The sequence below is a fragment of the Pelobates fuscus genome, chromosome 12 (assembly GCF_036172605.1).
Source record: "Pelobates fuscus isolate aPelFus1 chromosome 12, aPelFus1.pri, whole genome shotgun sequence".
Lineage (NCBI taxonomy): Eukaryota > Metazoa > Chordata > Amphibia > Anura > Pelobatidae > Pelobates > Pelobates fuscus.
In genome coordinates, this window is record NC_086328.1 from 64350731 (window position 1) to 64374839 (window position 24109).

Sequence of the window (24109 nt, forward strand, 5' to 3'; positions counted from 1 at the left end):
AATAATTGGATCTTCTGTTTAACTTTCTGAACCGGATTTATATCCCCTAGTATCCTGGTAAGTGGTGTGTACATGTACTATTGTTGTATTTGTGAATGCATATGCCTTTTACTTTCTTGTTGTTTGTCTTGGTAGTTTTTACCTACATCTTACTTTTTTATACACTGTTAAACCTAATAAAGTATAAAAAAAAATTACAAAACACTACAATATATTTTTTTTTTTTTTTTTAATATCAAGTTATAATAAATTTTACAGCAATTAATCATTTTTCTTTTGCCAATGGAAAAAAAAAAAATCAAAACATACAGAACAGTTTAAAAATAAAAAGAATGGTATGGAAGGAAGGCGGAGATGATGTACAAATTTAGAACTTGAACTCTTTATATTTCTTGCCTCCTGCACGGGAGTCCTGTGGCTGTCCTTTCCTCTTCTTTTGCTACAAGGTGAATATAAACAAATATATATATATATTTTGCAAATAATTATACATGATTGACCTAATTAACATGGAAGTGTAACATTGTATAGTGATGTAGGTAGAAATTGTAAAATGTACAAGGTCCTATTTTACAAATTCTTAAATAAATTTGGGATAGAAATCACTTGCTTGAATTGTTTGATATACAAAATCAGACACTTATAAAGTCACATATCAACTTATTCTAAATTGTTTATACCATGTTTACGGTGATTAAGTATTCACCAACATAAAGCCACTAATCAGACAACAGAAAGTGATGGAATCAAACTAGATTAATATTAACAATTGGGGTAACGACAAAAGAATGACTGACAGATTGACCAGGAGGGCATAAAAAAAGAAAAAAAAGGAAGCTAATGCGTTCAGACGTGTTCTACTGAGAGGGACTCGTCAATTATGGCGTAGGAAAGTGTACATGAATTGCTGGGTTTACAGGAGTATGCAAACACTATTCATGAAGGCATATGTTCAGTAGTAGTGTGCTATGGAGAAGTTAAACAAATATGGTGCAAATGGGTGAGAAAAGAGATGATGGTAAAGGTTGAATAAAAGTACAGTATTTGGATTGTGCAATTGTATAAAGAAATAGTTGATAGCGATAGCTGAAGCAGATACATATATCAATACCTTCTGTTTGGCTGCATGCTCAGCCACCATGTCACTGAAGTCTTCTTTTTGAACTTGTTCCTGTGCTTCCCTTACTCTTTCCTCGTATTTCTGAGTCATAGCAGATGGATCCAATTCCAATTCTTCAGGAGCAAGAGCCACTTCCACCCCTTGCGGTTCAGTGGGGGCACCTCTTCGTGACATTGCCTGGTAAAATATGAAACATTAACAAATTTTAAGGTGTTGTTCACCAATTTGGCGGTGAAGATGGGAAGAAATAGAACTTCTGAATTATTTCACGTCAATCCCACAAAAAAAATAAAAATTTGATGCCTTGCATATTTGCATACAATCTATGGATGAACCAAATTCCTCAAACATTTCTACCATTCCTATTTGTCACTAAAGATGACCTTCTCTTACCGTTGTAATATCATAGATGTGAGTGGAACCCATCATGGCCCCTCCAACAGTAGCTGTTCTTTTCTCCGGAAGTACAGTAAAGAGTTGAGGCGTTTCCGTTCTGCAAGAATTCAAAGGAATTTATCAATGGCATGGAAAACTAAACACAAAGTTATCACTGACAGGTTTATTGGTTTCCCTTAATGTAGATTAATTATAATTTAGAGACTTCTGTAACATAATCCGAAGCATGGCAATTTAAATACATTTCTAATATGTTGCTGGTAAAAGATTGGTGCCATGTTCCTGTCTGTTTAATCCTTAAACTAAAACATTGCCATTTGGAACCAACAGCAATGCTTCCACTACAGGGTTAACATGCCTTCAGTGGCTCTTAGGTTGACAGCCACTAAAGGAGTTTCCATAGCTTTAAGAAAATTACACTCTTTTATAGCGGAAATGATTCACTGAGAGCATTTGATTGAAGTAGCGCACTGTTTTGCCATGCTTGTGCATAAGCCTTCCAATGGATTAACTGAAATCACCAATCTTGATTATCTCAATCAGAGAGGCAGCACCAAGACCAGGGTACTGTGGGATGTAATGTAAATAAAACGTACCCTAAACATCTGCAAGGGGAAAGTGGATACCAGTATAGGTAGGGTAACACTATAGCCTTGGGAACACGTTTGCATTCCTAACTCTATAGTGTTCCTTTAATGGGAGTTTAAATTTAGGCCCACATGCTTTAGTTTATATTAGTATACACAGCCATTTCACTACATTTGTACATTTCCATAATATGTAGTGGTGCAACATGTAATTAATCTGAATTTCAGGGTGGTTTGTTCCAGTAACAGATGTATTTGTCAGATCATGCAACACTTTCTTTACACACAGGTGAAACTAACTCAAAACTCAGTTACACCAAAGCTGTGTGTTTTTAGATGTTTCTGGCTACAAATGTTAATAGATATGCAACTAACAAATTAAATTTATATCTTGGAAATTTAATTTTCAAAAAAATAAAAAATACAATCAGAGTTGGATAATGAATCCAACCAGGCACAGAGAATCAGAAGACTAGGTCAACAAGCTGAGCAGGACCACTGAAGTCATAAAAACATTAGAACTATGTCAAATGCAATAGTAAAAAAAAAAAAATAGGATATAAAATGTTAAAAAGCTGTGTTATCATTGACTCAATTCAAAGGTTACCCCAACCATCATGGCCCTCTTCAGTGATTTGAAATGGTCAAGGTGGAAAAAGTCTGTATGTGCACAGTTTCAGAATGAAACACTGCATATACAGGAGATTTTAATTACATTTTTTTTTTATTCTTTATTTTATTTGTGCAGCCAAGTTTAAGATGCCTGTTATGCCACGACAGCATAGACAAGCACAAGCATTACCAACATAATGTACACAGACACCTCCAATCTCCCGCACAAGGCTGAGACAAAGCAGCTGCTTGGCGTGTCGCCAAGGAAGTCGAGAAACTGGTTTAAAAAAAAAAAAAAAAATCACCCGTTTAGAAATAGGTAAATTCAAGGCACTCCTCATGCTGTGCAGGCTGTTTACAACGAGGAATGAATGTAGTCACCATCTTGAATAAGCAGTGTTCAGAGCTGAAGCTGGTACAGTATCCAAGATTCATGGTAGTGTGTGTGGCGGTCAGTGGGGACTGTTAACCCCCGCCAGTCTGGGGGGGATGAAGGGGACTATTAGATATTCTTGCATGAAGACAGCGTCACACTGAGTGGGAGAGCGATGTCACCAGGGCCCACCAGAAACAAACAGCAGGCCGCAGTAATCCTCAGGCACCGTTACGCGCTCGATAAAGCTAAGAGGGTCACTCCAAGTGACGCTCGGAATCTCCACACCACCTGATGCTTTTGCAGTGTCGCTTAGTGCAGAAATACGTTCATTAAAAGCTAAATTCACAGACCAGACGGATGGATCTCCCCCAGTCTGCATCCTGCTTGGTTTGGCAGTTAGGCCCCGCCCCCATATACAGAGATCTTTAACACCCCTGGCACACGTGACTGTTCAAAATTTACTTGTCACCACGCTGGCGACACATGTAATGGTTACACACGCCTACAAGGTTGCTTTCACCTCCCTCCCTTCCGGATTTATTTTTGTTTATTTATTTGTGTGGGGGGGAGGATTCTTTTTTTTTTAATTGTACAAAATTTCTTGTTACAACGCAGACATGTACATACAGACATAAAAATAAACAAATGGGGGGGCGGAGCCAAGCAGCCGCATGAGACTAAAGCTCCCGAGAGTTTGGACTCCAAACTGCCTAATTTTGGAGCAAAAGCCCAGATTCCCGGGCCAGACAAGCATTACCGCAAATAGAGAAGCACCATGGGTCGCAAGACTAAAAAACAAAAATCAGATAAGCCGCACCAAGGCATGGACATCGGAGACCTCCTGCGACAAGCACATGGGACGGCTAGGCCCAAGATGGCCGACTACCCTGAGGACTTCTCCGAACTCTCAGATGACTTCTCCCTGGGGGAAGAAGCTCTCACCCTACCGGCTGGAACAACGGCAAAGCCAAACCCTCCATCTCCAGACACGGCACCGGTAACGACCGCAATCCTCAAGGTCCTATTGGCAGACCTCCAAAAGACCTTACAATCAGACATGGCCACCATCCGCACTGAAATCCAAGGCCTGACGGGTCGCACTAAATCACTGGAGGTAGCCTCAGACCAACACACAAAACTAATAACCTCCCTGCAACGAGAGGTGCGGGGGCTGCAACGCCAATCCGAGGCGCAAGACCGAAGATTCGCATCCATGGAAGACGCACGCCGCGCCAACTACCTAAAAATAAGAGGTGTCTCTGAAGATACCCCAGAGGCAGAACTGCCGCACTTTGTACGTCGGCTCCTGGTGGCGCTGCTGACACATCGACAAGCCAAGACAATCTGCCTGGCTGGACTATTTCGAGTCCCTAAGCCGGCCAATGCCCCAGCCACAGCGCCTAGAGACCTCATAATCAGCTTCCAGCAACGGACGGACCGAGCAGCCGTGCTGGCGGCGATCAGGAATTGCACGCCGTATCAATTTGAAGCAATGTCACTCACCTTCTTCGCTGACCTGTCCGGGGGCACCCTGGCATGGCGGAGAACACTGAAGCCATTCACCTCAATGCTACAACGAATCGGTATACAGTACCGCTGGAGCCGACCCCGCACACTCTTGGTCCTGCAGGGAGAAGCCAGACACACCGTACACGACCTGCAGGAAGCACAGACCCTGATGCCGACCCTGGGACTGCCCCAAGAATCGCTGAAACCCACGGAGATTCCAAGAACCCAAGGAACACCACATGGCTGGGACCTTGGGAGGGTGACCGCATTTGTCCCACGCCAACCCAGGCAGGACTTACATGCCCCAGCCGCCACTTGAGACGCAGCCATCTCGGAGCGTATTGTATATAAATACCATGTACCCGTTTGCCACCCAAGATGATTCCCTACGACATAACTCACTAAATTGCTTAGCCTCATTAGCCAACACTGGCCTTCACTCCACTAGCAAGCCGACAAACCCTTCAAACCGCCGACCGCACGGCCACTAGCCCGACACAATAGTCCCCCCCCCCCCCCCCGCCTGACTCTAATGAATAACGGCAGATACACCTAGTGAGACCCTACCCAGGCGAAAAGCCTTATCCCTCGGGCACATCTCCCACCGACCACACGCAACAGACCTGACAGGTTAATAATTAGCCACCCCTGAGAGATAGACACAAACAAACCTAATGTTTAAACTTGTATTCCCCGACAACTACATACCGTTAAAAATGTGCCCTGACGTACAGACCACGCACATGTTACTATAAGTTTATAGCTCACTGTATGTTTACTAGTTGCTAGCTCGCTTAATATATAAAATTGCACTTGCAACGTTTTTTTTTTGTCAAGCATTGTATTCCCCAAATCTGTGCAAGTATTAACTGAAGGCCATCTCATATGTAAAGTAAGTATTCCGATGTCAACTGCTGTTGTGGCATGACATAACTGTTTGTACACTCCTGCACAACAAAAATAAAGAATTTAAAAAAAAAAAAAAAAAAAAAAAAGCTCTGGGAGAGAATCTGTAGGATTTCCTACTAATAATAAAATATCGCCTGCATAGAGGCATAGTTTCAACTCCTTCTGCGCTAAGGCAATTTTAATCAGAGAATTGTTTCTTATGTTGATCAGGGGGGTTCTATGCATAGTACATATAATAACAGGGATAGTGAGCAGCCATGCCTGGTCCCATTAGAAATTCGAAACCAGTTGGTACAAAAGTACAAAAATCATAACTCACTATCCATGCCATGGGAACCGAATATAAAGCTCTGATAGCCATGGCTATCCAGCCCTCAAATCCCAAATTAGTCAAAACTCTCCATATATACCCATTTGACCCTGTTGAAGGCCTTTTCTTTATCCACCAACAGGGTCAGAAGGTGAACTCCTCCGTTCGGAGTCCAATCTAAAACATTAATTACTCTGAGTGTTGTCACATGATTGTCTGCCCATAAGAAACCCTAACTGGTCAGTGTGAATAACTGATGGTAGAACTTTTTTGACCCATAACGCCAAAATGGGTGTGTATAACTTTATAACCACACTGACCATAGATCGGACGGTAATTAGCTAAATCAGGAAAGTTTGTCCTGTGAATATATAATAAGATGTTCGCTCTCAAATCTTACCTTGCAATAGCATTATACAATTTCATTAAACATAGCTGTGAGGTACAGAGTGATGATTTTCCCAAAGAATGTATAAAATGCATTAGGGAAACCATCTGGTCCAGGTGATTTCTTGTGTTGTAGTTTACCAGTTGCATAAGCGACCTCTTCTTGGCTAATCTCTCGGTGTAAGGTCTTTTGTTAATCAAACAAGATTTTAGGGATAATGCAATTGTTAAGCCCTTAGTGATCCCGGACGTACAGGGTACGTCAGACAAAAAATGGTCGTTAACGACAGCTGAAGTACCCTGTACGTCCGCGGCAAATATGACCGCTTCCAGCTTATAGAGGGTAAGTCTAGATAGAGGAGTAGGATGCTTTCTTGATGCATATCTTTATCAATCTGTATTTATAGGGGAAACTATGGCTCATTATTTAAACTAAATTGATTTATTCCTAAATCTGGATGGAGCACATAATTCAATTCCTTTATTAAATTTTAGTTTAAGACTACGGCCTCACTGTTGTAGTACAGCTAATCTATTGCGATTCACAGTGGCAACACTTTCACATCAGATCGTGGATCTTGCCATCGAATTAGCCACTAAGTGTCAGTTGTCTTTAGTTTCCCTTTTTCAATCATCTAACTCCCAATAAGGACACCTTGATTTTAATGGTAAACTATATGGAATTAAATTGGATTAAGTTCTATTTGATTTTTCCAATGATAAAAGTGACTACTTAGTTCATATGCCCCCTTTCCTTCCAACTACTATATCGGTGAACAAATTTGTTTGCGCTCCTGTGATCACCTTGGGGACATGGGGTAGATGCTGCGAACATAGATTTGCCTTCCAGCTGGATATTATGTTGGTTAACTACACAACAGATTACTGGTCACACGAGAGACTTATTTTTTATTTATTTCTTAAACTTTTTATATTTTGCACTTGCACGTATGTTGAGATTCACTTTTTTTTCCTTTTCCCAATTGCTCACAGAGTGGTTTTTGTAGCCTCAGGATTTAGCTAGACTTAGGGGGGTAAAGGGATCTTCGATTAGGTGCCCACAAAGGCACAGGACAGTCAATAGAGGAGTTTGCTCTCCCTCCGTTTTCTCTCTTTTTTTTTATCGGACTCTCGTTGTTTATGCTCTCCTCCCTGTCTTTATTAGTTTCGAAGGTTCGAGAGTTACACCAAGTACAGGTTATAACACCAATGATAGGGGCTACTTAACAGATATGGAGATTATTGAGTGATGCAAATATAATTGAAAATGTATCTAGTCCAATACCTATTTTGTAGCGATATGGTATTTTAGTTTATACTTTATGGATGATTATTTTATCTTTAACAAACATAAAGGTTATATTTTATTTATATGAAGGCTGGACTTCTTAAGTTTGTTGTAAACTAAATTGATTGTTCTAACTGCGTACATGCCCTTAATGTCTTTTTCAGCCTCAAACCCATCACACTATATTGTCCTCCTAATCATATCATCTTATAGCAGCAGCTAAACTTTCAATGGCAAAGGTAAACGGAAGAGGCAAAAGCAGGCACATGGCACAGTGATGCAAACCTATATACTAGATGGAGGCAAAACAGTAAGGATAGCAGCTGTTCTTACCCATCCATGGCCTCCTCAATCTTCTTTTTCCTCAGCTCAATCAGTTCTGGGGTCTCCATACCAGCAGGCACAGAAGAAAATCCTCCTGGGGTAATTAAACCACTGTAAAAGAAAAAATAAATAAATAAAACCCCTAAATTAAAGACCTCTGTTATTCTTGGCGAACAAATACAAAACTGGGTAAAACCGTCCTTTTTTTTTGTTTTTGTTTCTCTCAATATTTTTAACCACAGTACTATTTAGAGTAAGGCATGATATCCGTAAACATACTTCTAGTTCCAGATTACCTTAATAGTAAAAGCAATATGTACAACACAGTTACAGAAAAAGCACACTGCATGCACTTTTGTTTGAGTCAAGTGCACCAAGAATATAGGTAGTGCGGATTTCACATATGCTTACACAAATAAGCTTACACAAATCCTATAATCCCATAAAGGTAGCACAAATGCAAAAGACAAAAACTATAAGCAGTGCTTAATGCCAGAAGTCCTGTGCTACTAGTCAGGTCTTAAAAAGTAATTGAAACTGCAAGCCATATCATACCCACCAGGGATGAATATCTACTTGCAAGGGCTGGTGATGAGGGAAATGTTGAGTCTTGTTAAAAATATAAGTAATATAACCGCTAATGCTGCTTTATAGCCATACAGCAATTATTTCAGCGACTCCATGAGCTCACCTATCAGCAGGTGTAATAAAACCGGTCTCATCTGGTTTATCCTCATCGCTCTCATCTTCTTCTTCTTCAGATGAGGATTCATCATCAGAGAGTTCCAGCTCTCCCCAAAGGGTCCGATCAATATCCTCCTCCTCATTTTTGCTCTGTAGACAAAATTAAACAATAGCCATGTCAAACTCTTTAGTGCTAAAGGAGCTCTGTCAACCTCGCCCCCAAAAATGAGCATTTCAGAAAGCTTGTGTTGAAATCTCACTGACTTGCTTGGCAATAAGGCAGAGCTACCCCTGTCAAGCTTTGTAAAATTGTCAGGAGAAAGACTGCTTATGGAGGTTCCCACATTCTCCATGTACATCAGTGTTGTACTATTGAGCATATGCGACAGTACAGTACTGATGCTGGCTCCTAGCAGATGAAGAGCCTGGAGCTGAAGAGGGCCAGCAGGAAGACAATTGTGGGTCGTCAGGTTCAGTTAAGTAAAACTCACCTTTCCCTGCACCCCGCATCCAACTCACTGCAAAATCATGATTGTGGGTCTTTGGCGCTTTACAGTAAGTTAAAAAGTAAAAGTTTGGATTTATAATACAATATACAGGTTGTATTACAATATACAGGTACAATGTTTTCAGACTTAACTTGGGCTTCAGACTAAAATGTATACATTTTATTTTCATTTACTTACATTATAAAAAGGCATATTGTTGTCATGTAAAACATGAAATGTTTGCAGATATTTTTATACAGTAAAAATGCAGGTAAAAATGAACAAACTTCTTTTTGTAGAAAAGGTGTATTCGCTTAGCGCAGGTCTGGCTGCAGAGGGGGACCCCCCTCGATAGATCTAGTTATCCATAAAATTAGGGATAACTTTCTGATGGACAAACTGTGAGAGGGTATGGGGCATGTGGATAGAGAGTGGTGTTGGTGACTAGGGGCCGAGGGTTTTTCCCCCCGGCCCCCTGTTCCCCCTGATGGCCGGATCGCTCCGGCCCTTGAATAGCCTACCTTCCACCCCAGCGAAAGGTCGATTGGAACGGGCAGGATGACCCTGCGCAGTGACCCTTTATGCCGCCGTCGTGATACTGCTAATTGTTGGGGCTCCAGCCCGAATTCGGGCTGCGCAGCCCTATCGAGGTCGTGGTGATTGGTTCCATGTCCCACCCCTTCCTGTCCCACTCGTTCCCTTCCTTCCCATTCCTCTTCTCCCGTCACCCTCTTCCCCCTCTCTCTCTCTCTCTCTCTCTTTCTTGGAGACTTTGTATACCTCCATATTTCTTCTCCTTACTTTTATCTCGGATCTGACCGGCAGCGAAGTCTCAATAGCGCCGAGTAGGTGGGCACAGCTCTGCATAAGTAGAGCCGCAGGCGATACGAGCGAGACGCTGGGGGCTCTGACGACACTGCGAATGATTAGGGCTGCCTTCAACATTCTGTCCCCACCCATACTCCATATGGACCGATACATGTAGATGCAGTGTGAGAGGTTGTCAGAATTCTGGACTGGTCAGATCTCGGTTGTATTCATTTTATTTAATCTTTATATCTAAAAACCTGGCGGAACACCTACAGAGTATGGAATGTGGCAGTTTATACACAATAGACATATGCGATTGTAAAATAATTTTACATACTATACTCCTATTCCTCAAGTCTGCAATATTTGATTTACGTTATGCTGTGTATCTTACTGTATTGCAATGTTTGTATTTATCCGGTGTTCTACCTTGTAATAAATAAAGAATTAAAAAAAAAAAAAGGTGTATTCGAATGTTAGTCAGACACAGCATTGCAAAAGATCATATATGGAAAATCCTGCAATCATGAAGAAAATTGCTGACTTGGAAAGTCTAATTTGGCTATTGTGACCAAACGTTTTAATTCCCAACAATTCACACTTTAGTGAATAACTGAAAATATATGTGAGGTCCTTGAAAACACAACAGTGACACAAATGGACCAATGCAGTTTGAATAAAGAAACCCTCCTCACCTGGAAATCTGATGCGTTTGTCCCAAACACATCTCCATAGAGCGGTTTTCCCATTTCATCTACAGGAGGCTTTCCCCAGCCACCAGCATGATAGCCAAAGGAGCAGCCCTAGAAGGAAAAAAAATATATAAAAGGTCAACGTGGAAGAATAACAGTGACTTAATCAGGCTAGAATGAGCGAAAAGAGTAGGAAATTATTATTATTATTTTTTTTTTTTAAGGATAGAGTGACAGAAGACATGGCTCACATCTGGAATCGGAGAATTCAGGCCTGGGATTTTTAGGTTTGGATAAGAAGGTGGTGGTCCATATCTCTGCATTGCAATGAGCCAGGGAGGAGGCACTTTATGCGAGTTCTAAAAAAGAATTAAAAAAAAGTGTGAAAAACAATACATATATGAAAAGTAAAAAAATAACACACATGAAACAGCTCAGATAAGTATAGTATCAAGACACATTTAATTATGCTCAACAAGTTATCAAACATTTGAATTTTTTGCACTACATAATAATTTGATTACAGTTAAACAGAATTGGTTGAAAATTGGGCCCATTTACACTGAATAGAAATATATCTTTAGATGTATCACAACCAAGTGTTTAGAATGTAATAAAATTCTGAAAAGTAGTCCTCATATAAACTCACAAGTCCAACAGGCATTCCCAAAGCGATGCGCAATTCATCTGAAAGGTCTCCTGGTTTCTTCTCCTTCAATCGGGTCTCAAATTCCTTTCCCTGAAAACAATGCAAGCTGGGTAAGTGGCAGAGATTCAGCATGTAACTGAACATGCTTTGCTCCATAAAGGGACACAAAACACTGGAGCTGACACTCATTATTAAAACATTATATAATATCTGGATTAAAATGTTTTATATGTACACATTTAAAATATTAACTAATGTTTAAACATCCTTAGCTTGCTTTAATCTCCCAGGATTTGCTGCAGCTGCAATTAGCATTTTTTTTATTAAGACCAACTAAATTAAGGGTTTTAAGATTACCCAACCTCACCACATTGGGTGGGTAAAAAACAAATGTAGACATATAGTTCACTTAAACAATAAATCTCACTAGACCAGATAAGGTTTCTGAATTCTTTCACCTCGTAGTACAGGTCTCCATGGATTGTCAACTTTGGCTTGCTTTGCCACTTGAAAAAAGCATCATGAAGTTTTTGATAATCTATGTCAATTTTTCCCATCTTCGGTCGCACTTTCTCTCTCATTTTGGATTTCATGGTTTTCTGTTCCTCCTGTATTTAGGAAAATGACAGATAACCGATAAATCATAAAAATATATATATATATAATTTTTTTAAAAACTACTAAATACAATAACACGAATCCCATTTGCTCACCTTTTCCTGAAGAGCTTCTCTCATTTCCTGAATGCCTGTTCTCTTGATGAATTCAGGAAGCTGGAAAGGGGGCTTCTCAATACCTCTTTTTCCTTGCAGATATTTACGTTTGAAGCACCAATGACGAGGAACAGGGACAGAATTACGTGTGCCCTTCAGGTGGACAAGGAGTTTAGGATCTTGAGCAGTGACATCATGCATTTCCACTACATCTGGCCTTGATACCAACTAGGAAAAATAATAAGTTTTATGGAAGCACAGGGATAGAATGATTATAAAGAATGGATTGTCCAGCAATGTCAATATAGGAAAGAAAGCCATCAACTAATCTTTTGATTCCTTCACTTCAACTATTTAGCTTCTGTCACAGCAATTTATATGAATTCACATTATTACAGATATGTACTTCAGAAATTCTCAGATTTAAGAATAATCATTTGCTAACCACTTGTGAATTCGACCTCTCCTTTTTTTTTTTTTTAGCTTAACACAAACTGATGAGCATTTAACATTTTCTGACCCTGCCTTCCTACAGGCCTTACATTGCATCACAGACCACGAAAAAGTAACCCTACACACCTCTCCAGCACCTCACACAGGGCTCAAAATAGCAAACAGAAATTCCCACAATATAGCATAAAACTAAGCAGTTATTATATATATATATATATATATATATATATATATATATATATATATATATATATATATATATTGTACAATTCACATCAATGTATGTCATAAAACTGATTTTTTTTTTTTTAAATAAATCAGAAATAAAACATGTAGGGTTTCTTTAAAAAAAATATTTCATAACTTGGCAGCATTACCTGCTTTAGTTCAGCAACTGTAAATCTATTCATCCTCCTCAACTTTTTCTTCGACAGTTTGGGAGCATCCAACTTCTTGTTCTTATAAGAAATACAACATAGATTTATAAATTGGATTAGTGGATCTCTGGCATATTAACACCAGTTACAAAAGTGGAATGCTAAGCACTATTACAGCTCATTGAAGTGATTATGGTGAAAACTATCTGTAAGCTCCTTCCACCTGTTTGTGTGGTTTAAAAAAAAACATTTGTGTGGTTAAAAACATTTTTTTAAAAGAATAAATAGCATTCCCAGTGCCTACTTTCATCACAGTGGACCAAGCTGTACTTTCTTTCAGAGACCAGATAATATTAAATGGTTTGAAAAAGAAAGAGCTTAAAAAAAGAAAAGGAAGAAACATAACTAAAACTCAACGATCAGAAACAAATACATACATTTCTACAAATAAATGTAAATGCTACATTAAGAAGAAACAAAAAAACTATTCTTTAGTTTAGGAGATTTTATGTATATTAATTCACACACCTCTTCATCACTATCACTATCACTGTCCATCTGTTCCTCTTCAAAACGCTTTCTGGGGGCAGCTGGTTCAATCTTCTCCACCTTCTCGGGTTCCTTCTCTTTTTCTTTCTTAACATCATCTGTGAGCTGCAGAGTACACGAATCATCACATGTTGCCATTCTCTAAGTCAAACCTCTTCATTAACAGGATGATATATTAGGTTATAGCTATAGATTAGAAAGACCCAAAACAACAACCTCAAAAATACCCAGCACTTAATTCTCAAACCCAAATCTATACTTTTGCCATACTTTCAGAAGTCGTAAAGGCCCAAAGCTGGCAGTTCATAACTTTAGTGAAATCTCTGAGTCATTCCCTTGGACGGATGTATGGACACCCACCTACCAGTTAAGGAGTTAAAACAATCGTCATTACAATGTCAGATTACAAATCCCACTATCCTCACAAATGAATCTAACTCCTGTGCTCTTCAGGTAATCTTAAGAGAAGTCCGCAGGCTTATGTACAAAAGGACATATACCTCTATGATGCACATGTTATTACTTTTACAAAACCATTTCATCATACCTTAAAAGCTTGGAAAATTCTTTTGAAAAAGATAAAGTTGGGATCATAGATGTCTGGTTCCTCTGTTACATACTCTATCTCAATCTTCCCTGTTGCAGTGTCAGCAACAGCCTCAGCTGCCTCATTCATCTCTTCGACAACTACCGGCTGTGAGATGACTGTCTTTCTGCGTGTTCGTTTCTTTCGGTTCCTCCGTCTGCGACCTTTTTTCTAGGTGTGAAAATATGTAAGTGTAATTTGACATTTGTTTCTCAACAATATTAAAGATCAGTCATCCATACAACATATGGACACTAGGGCACTTTCAAGGATAAATACAAATTTTAATATGACAACCCTTTCTTTAGTCTCTTTTTAACGAATAATACTGTTATCCCCGTCTCTTCAACCCTAAAATTACTCGAAAAAATTAAGTATAACTTACCTGAAATGCAGCATTAGGCGAAGCTCCCAGCACGGCATTCAACTACCCCACATGATGTCTTGGCAGTTGAAAAATGTCCAATCAAACGCTTCTTGGACTGTTTAAGTAGCTCAAACTGCATGTGCATGCTCTGAGCCAGTAAGTGGAGTGAGTGAGGAGTTAAGGGCATATGGAGGCAGGTTGGGAGGTGAGATAAAGTTTTCCCCTTGCAAGCTTTGCCTGCAAGGAAAAGCTGACTACATCTATTGCCAGTGCGCTAATGCCAATTGTAATTTTTGCACAGAGTTGAAATAACAGAGTCCAAAGCAACAACACAAAAGGGCTTTCCTATGATAAAGCATGGATTGCTCACCAAGCATGAGCATTAGGTCCCCAATGCTCATCTAAGGGGAGCATTGTATTGGACCACTACTATGCCTCCTCAATGATGTCATAGGAGGCAGAGAAGTAAAAAGGAAAGAGAGAGTCTCAGCGTTGAAAAAAGGGGAGCAATAGTTAAATTTGATAATTTTTTAGTGCACACTGGGAAGATGACGACACCTTTATCTAACCAAGGACAGGGGCACTATATAGTAAAAAAAATATTCAGGTTTGTATTCCAAATGCTGTAGTATTCCTTTAAAGGGACACTACTTCCCAAATGTCAACCCCAATTTTTTTCTAATCGTTTGGTAGATATGCTCCCTATGAAAACATGGATGCATTTAATTATGGATTTTTCCTTTGGTGAATATATCTTAAAAGAAAATTTAAAAAAGCCTTTGCAAGGCAGGCGCTCTGAGCTATTGCCTCTCTCTTCAGTTTAGTTCTACTGAGCTAAGCAACAATAACAGACTGGTTGTCTGACAGCCAGGGTATGTAAAATTTCTGAAAGTGACAATTTCAATTAAAAGCTCCACTTTTTGTAGAATACAAAAAAAACACAAAGTAGTTCAGAACTGTTTCAGAGATTAAACTACTGAACCAAGCAATGGTAAAGAATACATAAAATAGGGGCCCTTATTTAAGATGTTCTCAAACTACAATAATCCTATTATCCAGTTTTTTGCCCAATCAATAAGCAAATTCCTTTTCAAGATTCCACTATGTGCAGGATAATGTGTACTTCATCCCATCCTCCTAATCTGTTTGTCTGTCACCATCTTCCACTTATTATACAGTAGCTTGAGCATATGTAGGAATATTCTTACCTCCTTTTTAGATGGGGCAGTGCTTTCCTCTTCTGTTTCAGAAGCTGTGTATACCTGATTATAGTCCATATCATCTTCCTCTTCTGAGAATGAAGGAAATAAGTCTTTATAACATGAAATATAATACGGAAAGAAATATCCACAAAAATGTTTTTATATATTAAATGGCAGGCTTTTGAACCAAATTTTATGGGGGCGCCGGGGAGGGGTGTAAATGTAGTGAAGCTCAGGCACTGTTTGATTAATCACCATTAAAACAAAAAAAAAGTACCAGTAAATTAGATTTATAAATTTGTTATGGGATCCTACACATCTCTCATATGTGAAAGAGAGCAGTCATCAATTGTCCCATCCACTCCATAGATCCGGGTTTGAAAATGTAACCTGGAACTTACAGGAACACTATAAGGTCAGGAAAGCAAACGTGTATTCCTGACCCTTTAGTGTTATAACCACCATTTCAGTGGCTTACACCCCTCCCCCCCTTAAAAAGTAAAAAAACCTTATTTCCAGCGCCGGCCATGCCCTCAGTCAGCAAGAATTCATAATATTTAGCCAATCCAATGCTATGGGAAAGCACTGGATTGCCTGAAATCGGCAAAGAGGTGTAACGAGGCCAAACAGCACCTCCTCATAGAGATGCATTGAATCAATGCATCTCTATAAAGGAAAATTCAGTGTCTCCGTGCAGAGCGGGGAGACGCCGAACGGCAGTACTGCGCACTGTGCAGCACTGCCCCAAGAAGCACCTCCAGTGGCCATCTGTGGAGTGGCCACTGGAGGTATCCCTAGGGGGCAATGTAAATTTACATGAATTCCTGCAGGGAACGATTATACTCACCAGAACAAATACAATAAGCTGTAATTGTTCTGGTGACTATAGTGTCCCTTTAAGACTTTTCATGGACTTGTCTTGAAGGGTTAGAAAGAAACACATACACAAATAGCTATACACTTACACAGACCTTAAGCAGTTCATTTAACTACACAATTTTCAACACACTGCATTAGCCAGTTATATCACAGGATTTTGGATGTGCACATTTTCAGGGCTGAGCAGGGTAAAATGAGAATGGAGTACACTACAGAAAGATTTGTAAGATTCTTTTATAATATTTAAAGTCTTGTGACAGAGGAAGTCATCTCACATCAATAACAAACATTAATGATTGTGATATTTTCACTGAATATGTGAATAAAGGTTTAAAAAAAACAAACAAAAACGACAATTTGAATAAAGCCACCTAAGCAATATAGAAAAGAAAAGAGGAAGGAGAAAAAAAAAAAGTAATCTCTTCAATAAGTAAATACAGCTTAAAACTGAAGAAAATGTTAATAGTTTGTTACCTGTAGTCACAGGTATAGAAACCATCTCTTCTTGCCTGATCTCTTTGAGTTGAAGAATCTTCTCAAGTACCTGTGGAATCTTAGGACCAGTTGATGAGTCATCAGACTAAAAGAAAGACATTAGATATTTTTTTTTATTATATAAAAAATACAAATACATTATATATATATATATATATATATATATATTTTATATCTACATATACATGTTCTAAAAATTTGCCCCCTCCGACGTTACCTAGAGCATGAGGACATCAAGGGTCAGATCACGGACCAAAGGTCTGTTTCGATCTAGGAAGTGCCCCAGTGTAAACATTGCAGTTTCTCTGGAACTGGCACTAAGTGCAAAAAGGACACTGCACCTAGACCACTTCAATGAGCTGAAGTGGTATGGGTGACTATAGTGTCCGATTAATGTAGGTCTCATTGGTAAACTGATAAAAGTTGTCTTCGGTTATGAAAATGGATGAAGATTTTCCTATCATAAGAAAATGTCCAAGGCTTTTCTATTCCATCCAAGATTTAAAGAACTAATGCCTAGAGAATGGAAAAAATCCTGATACAAAAGCATGTTTAACCAAACCTTTAAATATGTTTTTGCTTTATCTGAATATTAAAAACAATTAGAATTAATCCCCAAGGTTCTCGTAACACCACTGGGGGAAAAAAAACTCCCATCTCCATTGGTGAAACGTCCAATTTACGAGACCCTATGGACAAGAAGGCAGAAACTTCCAGGCTTCGGCTGCTCAGAGTAAAGCTGTTATCTCAGGTTCTTCAGTGGCAAGAGCACAGAGAATCTGGTTGGAGAAATTGAAAAGGCATTTGATAACGGATTAAGATCCTATCAATTTATTACAAAACATGGCTTTCTGAATTCCTCTGTGATGCAATGTGCGAAAATCTTTGTTTATCAATTAGAAACATGGGCATCAGTGGGTATAAAATGCAGTGTGGTTAAGAGCATGGTCAGCAGATACTCCTTCCAAATATGCTTTTTGTGACATGCCGTTTGAACAAGACCAGCTTAGACAGACAATTTACTGAAGTCTACGGCAGGAGATAAGAAAGCTCAACAAGATACCAAAAAGTCTTACTGAAACAAAAAAAAACAAAAAATCTTCTCTGGAAGAAATTGGAAAGAACCTTCCCTGTTACAAGATACTATTCAAAGAGGATACATTACAGAATTTGAGCAGCTTCCCCCCCCAAACTTTCCTTTGTTCAACAGTATAATCAAAAGACATAAGGGAAGCTCTTTCTACTACAGACTCAGATTTCATAAAAAATAAAAATAAAATAAAAAACAAACATAGAAATGGTTCCAGAAAAAAGTAATTTCAGGGAACCTATTCAAGATTGTTTCTGGAAAACAAAAATGTGATTGCTCTTTTCGTTCGATTTTAGACATTTAAAAAGTAAACAAAAACATCTTAAGGAAAAAATTCAGAATGGAAACCAGTCAGCTGTCCATCTGATCAGAGAAGGAGATATCATGGCTTCCCTAAACGTAAAGGGAAAATATAGTCAACAGAACAACAACAGCTTAATGTAGTTCTTCTTTTGACTATAGCATGTCACAGTAGGCTTTTTGCAGTAAACACTGCTTTTTTTTCAGAAAAAAGGCAGTGTTAACATTACAGCCTAGCGACACCTCCAATGGTCACTCCTCAGAATAAACAAGATGCTGCTGATTGGCCAGGGTGGCATTTGACTACGCCCCGGCCCACATCGTTGGCCGAGATCATCAAAATTAACAATCTCAGCCAATCCAATACTTTTCTATGGGAAGAGGCGGATAAGGGGTGGAACCAGCACCAGCAGACTGGAATAAAAGGTAAGACTTTGGTTTATTTAGGAAAACAAAGAGGGGTGTGGGGGAAGAGGGGCTAGAGGGGCAACGGGAGCTAGATAGTGTTTTAAACACTATAGGATCAGGGATACTTTTCAAGGGCATTCACCGAGATTCTCACTGTCCTTACAGGTGCTCAAAGAGAAAAAGGAATTCACATAGTTCTGTACTTCGATGATTGGCTGCTAACTGCAAGATCTACAGACTATCTAATTCAGAAATATTTTTGTAGTGTAGTGTTTCCTGTAAAATTACAGATGGAGTGTTAAGAAAAATCACAATTTATTACATCTGGGTATCATTAGAGATTCCATACTGATGAACCTTCTTCTAACTACAGAAAAACAAATAAAATTGAAGACACGGCTGCTATAGCCAGATGGATAAAATAAACATTATTAAAACTCACTCCACGAGAGCAATCTCTACATCATGGTAATTTTATGCTAATGCAGATAGAGAGTGATTTACAATTATACAGTGGGAATATAATATATATATAAAAAATATTCCCACTATATCTCTTAACTGACAGACAATATCTTGACAGATATAGGAGATGGAGAGAGTCCTGCTCAAACAAGCTAACAATCCAAGAGGAATTTGGATAAATCAAAGATAAGAGGGCGAACAATGTAGCAGAGGATAGCTTGATAAATATTAATCCAGTGTGTAGTAAATTTTGTAAAACTGGTGTATGAAGGTACTGAAGAGTTGAAGATGAGAAGGTGTAGTGGACTGTGTGTGAAGTTATGAGAGCACTGTTGTAAAGAGAGAAAAGTTATTCGGTAAGACGATAAACTTTCCTAAATAGGTGCGTTCTAGGGAACGTCTTAAAAGGACCAGACGCAGAATGCCCAGTGGCTGTAACTTCTTAGGGGTTTCAACAAATATTCATCATAAGCGTCCTCAACTGTATTGCGCGTTCTTACTGAATTATATGATACAAACAGTATCAGAAAAAATATTTGCCTTCTATACAGAAAAATTTGTTCCAATTTTCTAAAGCAAGAGCAACTCACCTCTCTCAACTCTTCAGTAGGTGGCTGGTTGATTACACGGGGTCGGGTGATAGTGGGCAGCAGTGGAGGGATTGAGGATGCAATGGGAAGGTTTCCTAAACACAAAATAAACCGATGTGAAAAAAATGGCAAAAAAGTGACAAGGTATGAACAACAGAATCTGGAAAATTACCTCTAGGGAGAAGCAAGGAACGTGTGGTGGAGCTATCTTGCTCAAGAAGAGTAGCCTGGAAAACAGAAATATCTTAAGTAAGAATAAGCAACATATGAATAGGGGAAAAAATATATCGGTATTAGACAATACTAAGTCCGAATATTTTGAGCAAATATGAAGACAAAAATGTATTCAGATATAGTTTACCATTGGACGGCTGTCAGCTTGAAGAGATAATGAGATTCCCTGTTGCGGCTTACTGCCTTCAGAGTCAGAACTGATACGAGATGTCAAACCCAATGGGAACCCAAGTCCTAGAGCAGTAGATGGTGGTGGCCCGGAGAGAGGCATTCCTGCCATCTGAATGGGAGAGAACATAAAGCATTAATCTTCAAGATATTAAAAAGAAAAGAGCAGACAATAAAGCAATCGCGCATAAAATATGATAAGCATGAAATAAGAGCATGCGGACAGGAAGTAAGTAACACAAGTACTTATTGTGCCAGAAGGCCTGCAGGCGAATTCTTGCCTTCGTTGGTTAAAACTTTTTTTTGAGCGGTTTAACCCCGAAGTTGCCTCCAGCGCCTATATAAGCCCCTCCCAGCGGTATCCGGCTTTTGAAATCTTAGATTTAGGAAGCGTGGAGTGCCACGGGGCAGGGGCACTGCTGATTAAGTGAGAGCAGGCAGCTGACACGCTCAGTCAATCAGTGACTCCCCATTCACTAAACAGGCTTGGAAAGAAACTTATCTTTAAAAAAAAAAAAAAAAATCCAACACTTTATATACAAACCTATTCCATGCTCGGTGCTTGTCAGCATAAATATAGTAGCAATTATCCATATAGCACTCCGAGGACTTATTCCAATTTCATTATAAATGTACATGTATGTAATATTGACTCAGATGCCTGCGGGGGGAGCCTCAAGGGTTAAATTTAGTTATTTAAATATTTTAAATGTATTTATTAAGCTAGGTTGGGGGGGGGGGGTGGGAAATTGGGGAATTTACGGTTAGGCTAGTTAGGGGTTAACAGTTAAAGACACTACACTGGGTATAAACTAGCGAAAAAATGCAAACGTTTAAAATATGCCATTTGCAATACCCTTCTTTAGGAAATGGTATGCCTTTATGGGGTAGTTTGAATTTGCAACCTGTTAAAATGGAGAAAAAAAGGACATCGACTCAGCGTCAAAGTTTAAAATAAAAATAAATGAAAAGGATGTCTGAAATGTGCACCTACGTCATCCCCATATACCTGGCAAAGGTACATACTGGAGAATAATGCTGTACTCAGACCACATAGCTGAGCAACATATGAATTGTTATGTTGCCGTAGCACACATAAGGTTAGCAAAATATACAGTAAAAACTCACTGTTTGTTAAAAAGGCAGAAAAAAATAATTCTTATTACCACTATAGTGCACGCTAGCAAAAAAGTCTGACACTAAATATGCCTTTTGAACTACCGTGGCAAGTCTTCTTTAAGAAATTGTATGCCTTTGTGGGGTAGTTTGAATAAGCAACCTGTTAAAATGCTTCAAAAAGGAACATGGACACATCACAACCACCTATGAAAATGCACACTTGAAAACCTGAAATTGTCACGTCTCTTTTACAGCACTGTGACTTCACAAAAGTGACTACGTCATATTGTTACACTCAGAAGATGTAGCGGAGCATAATTTGAGGGTTTTAGGACAGTGGCACATATCAAATGTACATAATACCCAGCAAAAACGCATCATGTACATTTTCCAGAACAAACTTTGACATAAATTGGTGAAAGAATGGTGGCAATTTAAGGCAAAATATACACTATAAGATAACCTGGAAATCCTTATGTGAACAGTCAAACTGCTATAATGCCTCAAATCCATCCATGAAAATTCTAACCATAGAAACTGAAATAGCCAGGCATTGTAGCTTCACATAATAGTGGCAACGGCACAAAATAGGAGTATTGTTGTACTTAGCAGATGTAGCACACACACCAGCTTTAAGAAATACACATTAAAAAAAAAAAAAAAACCTTGTTATGTGTGTATGTCAAAAAATAGAAAAAGCACAAATTTACTGCATTATTTAGCAGAAAAATGGCTACGAAAAAAGTGTCAAATAATCTTAGGTAAATAGCGTGTGATTTTTTTACTTGATATAACTATATACTGCTGTGGGGAAATTTTGTTTTCTGTGATAGCTATTAAGCTTACAATACAAACATACAAACATCCAAAATAGTTTCAGATGGGAATTTTATTTTACGACCTGTAACTTTCAAAACGGAAATCCTATGCAAATCAAGACCAAAATTTATTTAGAATTATTTTTTCTAAGCTGAACATATTAGAGGGGGGGGGAGTAGTGCTTTTTTTTTTCTCTAAAAAAAAGAAAAAGAAAATGGTATATAATGTGTTGGTGCAATAAATAAGAAAAATGCAAACTGCCGTTAAAAACAACCAGCCCAAAAATTCAAAAACAGCTTATTATAAAAAAAAAATATATATATTCAAAAAGGTGTGTGTGTGTGTGTGTGTGTGTGTGTGTAAAAAACAGAAAACATTTGTATCTTGTAATACCTTTTTTATTGGACTAACAGAATATTTTAATGACAAGCTTTCCGGACAACCTCCCTTTCTCAAGTCTGAAGCATTTCTGTCGTCTTGCTCAGAAATGCTTCAGACTTGAGAAAGGGAGGTTGTCCAGAAAGCTTGTAATTTAAATATTCTGTTAGTCCAATAAAAAAGGTATTACAAGATACAAATGTTATCTGTGTTTTACATCTACATCACTGGACTAATACGGCTACAATCTCTACTTGAACACTAATATATATTTACATACATACATATACATATACATACATATATATATACACATATATATACATATATACATATATATATATATATATATATACACACACACATATATATATATACACACACAAACACAAAATGATTCTTGGCACTCACCCTTTCATGTAAATAATCCAATTTAGCCTAGGTGCAATCCCGCTTTGAAGATATATAAACAAAAGTAAAGAGATGCACTCTGAGGACTTAGTAAGTGAAAAAAGGGTAATTTATTCCAATAGGTGTTACATCAAAAATTAGCCAACGTTTCGACCCATTCGGGTCCTTCTCAAGGTCCTTGAGAAAGACCCGAATGGGTCGAAACGTCGACTCATTTTTGATGTAATACCAATTGGAAAAATTACCCTTTTTTCCACTTTCTAAGTCCTCAGAGTGCATCTCTTTACTTTTGTTTATATATATATATATATATATATATATATATATATATATACACACACACACACACACACACACACACATATATATACATACACACACACACACACACACACACACACTCTCTCACCTGCGCAAGCCTTGCAGCTGTAGAAAGCTCATTTTCTTCACGAACCTGAATAAAAAGAGTAAAATAACATAAGAGTGGTAGAACCCAAGTATAGGATATAATAAAAAGAAGGGAAGAAAGACTAAGTATGTTGATTATGTGTATAATGCCACCAAAACTCCTTAAACAAGATGGAAATCTGTGTGAACAGGTTTTGCAAACCAACAATTTATGTAGATTTGTGTAAAAATATAATCAGATCAAAAATCTTTCATCCAACCTGTACATTGTTTGTGGGTCGATCAATCAGGTCCTCTCTGATTCCTGAAAAAGAAAAAAAAATGCAGAAGTTACAATTGTGCATGTGTAAAAATTAATGACATGCATAGAGAATATTAAATGGCTTGCATAACACCAGTTTACTCTTTTCCTAAGCAACACTGTGTTGCCATACCACTTTCAAGTAGGTTAAATCACGATCATATTCCTAATACAGAGCAGCAGATATTTGCAGAGACAAAACTTATATGCCCTGCATAATCAGTCAATATAAAAACAATACAGAGCTAGCTAGGGTGAATAAGATTAACATTGTTTAAAAATTATGGGGGGGTGGAATGGGCTTTGCAATCCAATTCAGAAGATGCAAGAAGAAACAAGGCTCACACCCTGATAAGGTTTTTTTTGGTCTGCTTTGTTTATTTATATATATATATATAAATAAGATGTAACCTAAAATGGCAAGTTCGTTATACGAAAGTGTAGGTTATATAATTGTTTACAAATACACAAAAACAAGTCCTGCCATCAAAATCCCACTACACTTGGGCAGGAGCACTGCCCATAGTACACATCAAGCCCCAATACATAAAGTAAAAAACAAACAGAAAAAGTGATCCCTATTAAGGTTTATAAAAATGCCCCTGTCTAATTAGAGATATATTTGCCAGAAACTCAAGGAAGCAAGGTAAATAGTC

At 38.3% G+C, this 24109-nt stretch overlaps 1 protein-coding gene across 3 annotated transcripts in view; it reads right to left on the bottom strand.

Moving 5' to 3' along the window:
• Positions 1-227: 227 nt before the first annotated feature.
• The window catches only part of SF3B2 (splicing factor 3b subunit 2), a 29664-nt gene continuing 5782 nt past the window's right edge, over positions 228-24109 (bottom strand). Inside the window, exons 2-21 of one of the 3 annotated variants that reach the window (XM_063438816.1) lie at positions 23413-23456; positions 23154-23198; positions 19977-20129; positions 19788-19842; positions 19616-19710; positions 16742-16847; positions 15395-15477; positions 13781-13990; positions 13213-13338; positions 12685-12765; positions 11855-12082; positions 11600-11749; positions 11142-11231; positions 10744-10851; positions 10496-10603; positions 8510-8652; positions 7828-7929; positions 1514-1613; positions 1112-1297; positions 228-439 (exon numbers count right to left, since the gene is read on the bottom strand). In XM_063438816.1, coding sequence (XP_063294886.1) covers positions 368-439; positions 1112-1297; positions 1514-1613; positions 7828-7929; positions 8510-8652; positions 10496-10603; positions 10744-10851; positions 11142-11231; positions 11600-11749; positions 11855-12082; positions 12685-12765; positions 13213-13338; positions 13781-13990; positions 15395-15477; positions 16742-16847; positions 19616-19710; positions 19788-19842; positions 19977-20129; positions 23154-23198; positions 23413-23456 — 2285 coding nt within the window. In that variant the 3' untranslated portion in view covers positions 228-367. The remainder of the gene's footprint in view (positions 440-1111; positions 1298-1513; positions 1614-7827; positions 7930-8509; positions 8653-10495; positions 10604-10743; positions 10852-11141; positions 11232-11599; positions 11750-11854; positions 12083-12684; positions 12766-13212; positions 13339-13780; positions 13991-15394; positions 15478-16741; positions 16848-19615; positions 19711-19787; positions 19843-19976; positions 20130-23153; positions 23199-23412; positions 23457-24109) is intronic. The other 2 variants (XM_063438817.1, XM_063438818.1) reach the window with 2 other exon arrangements.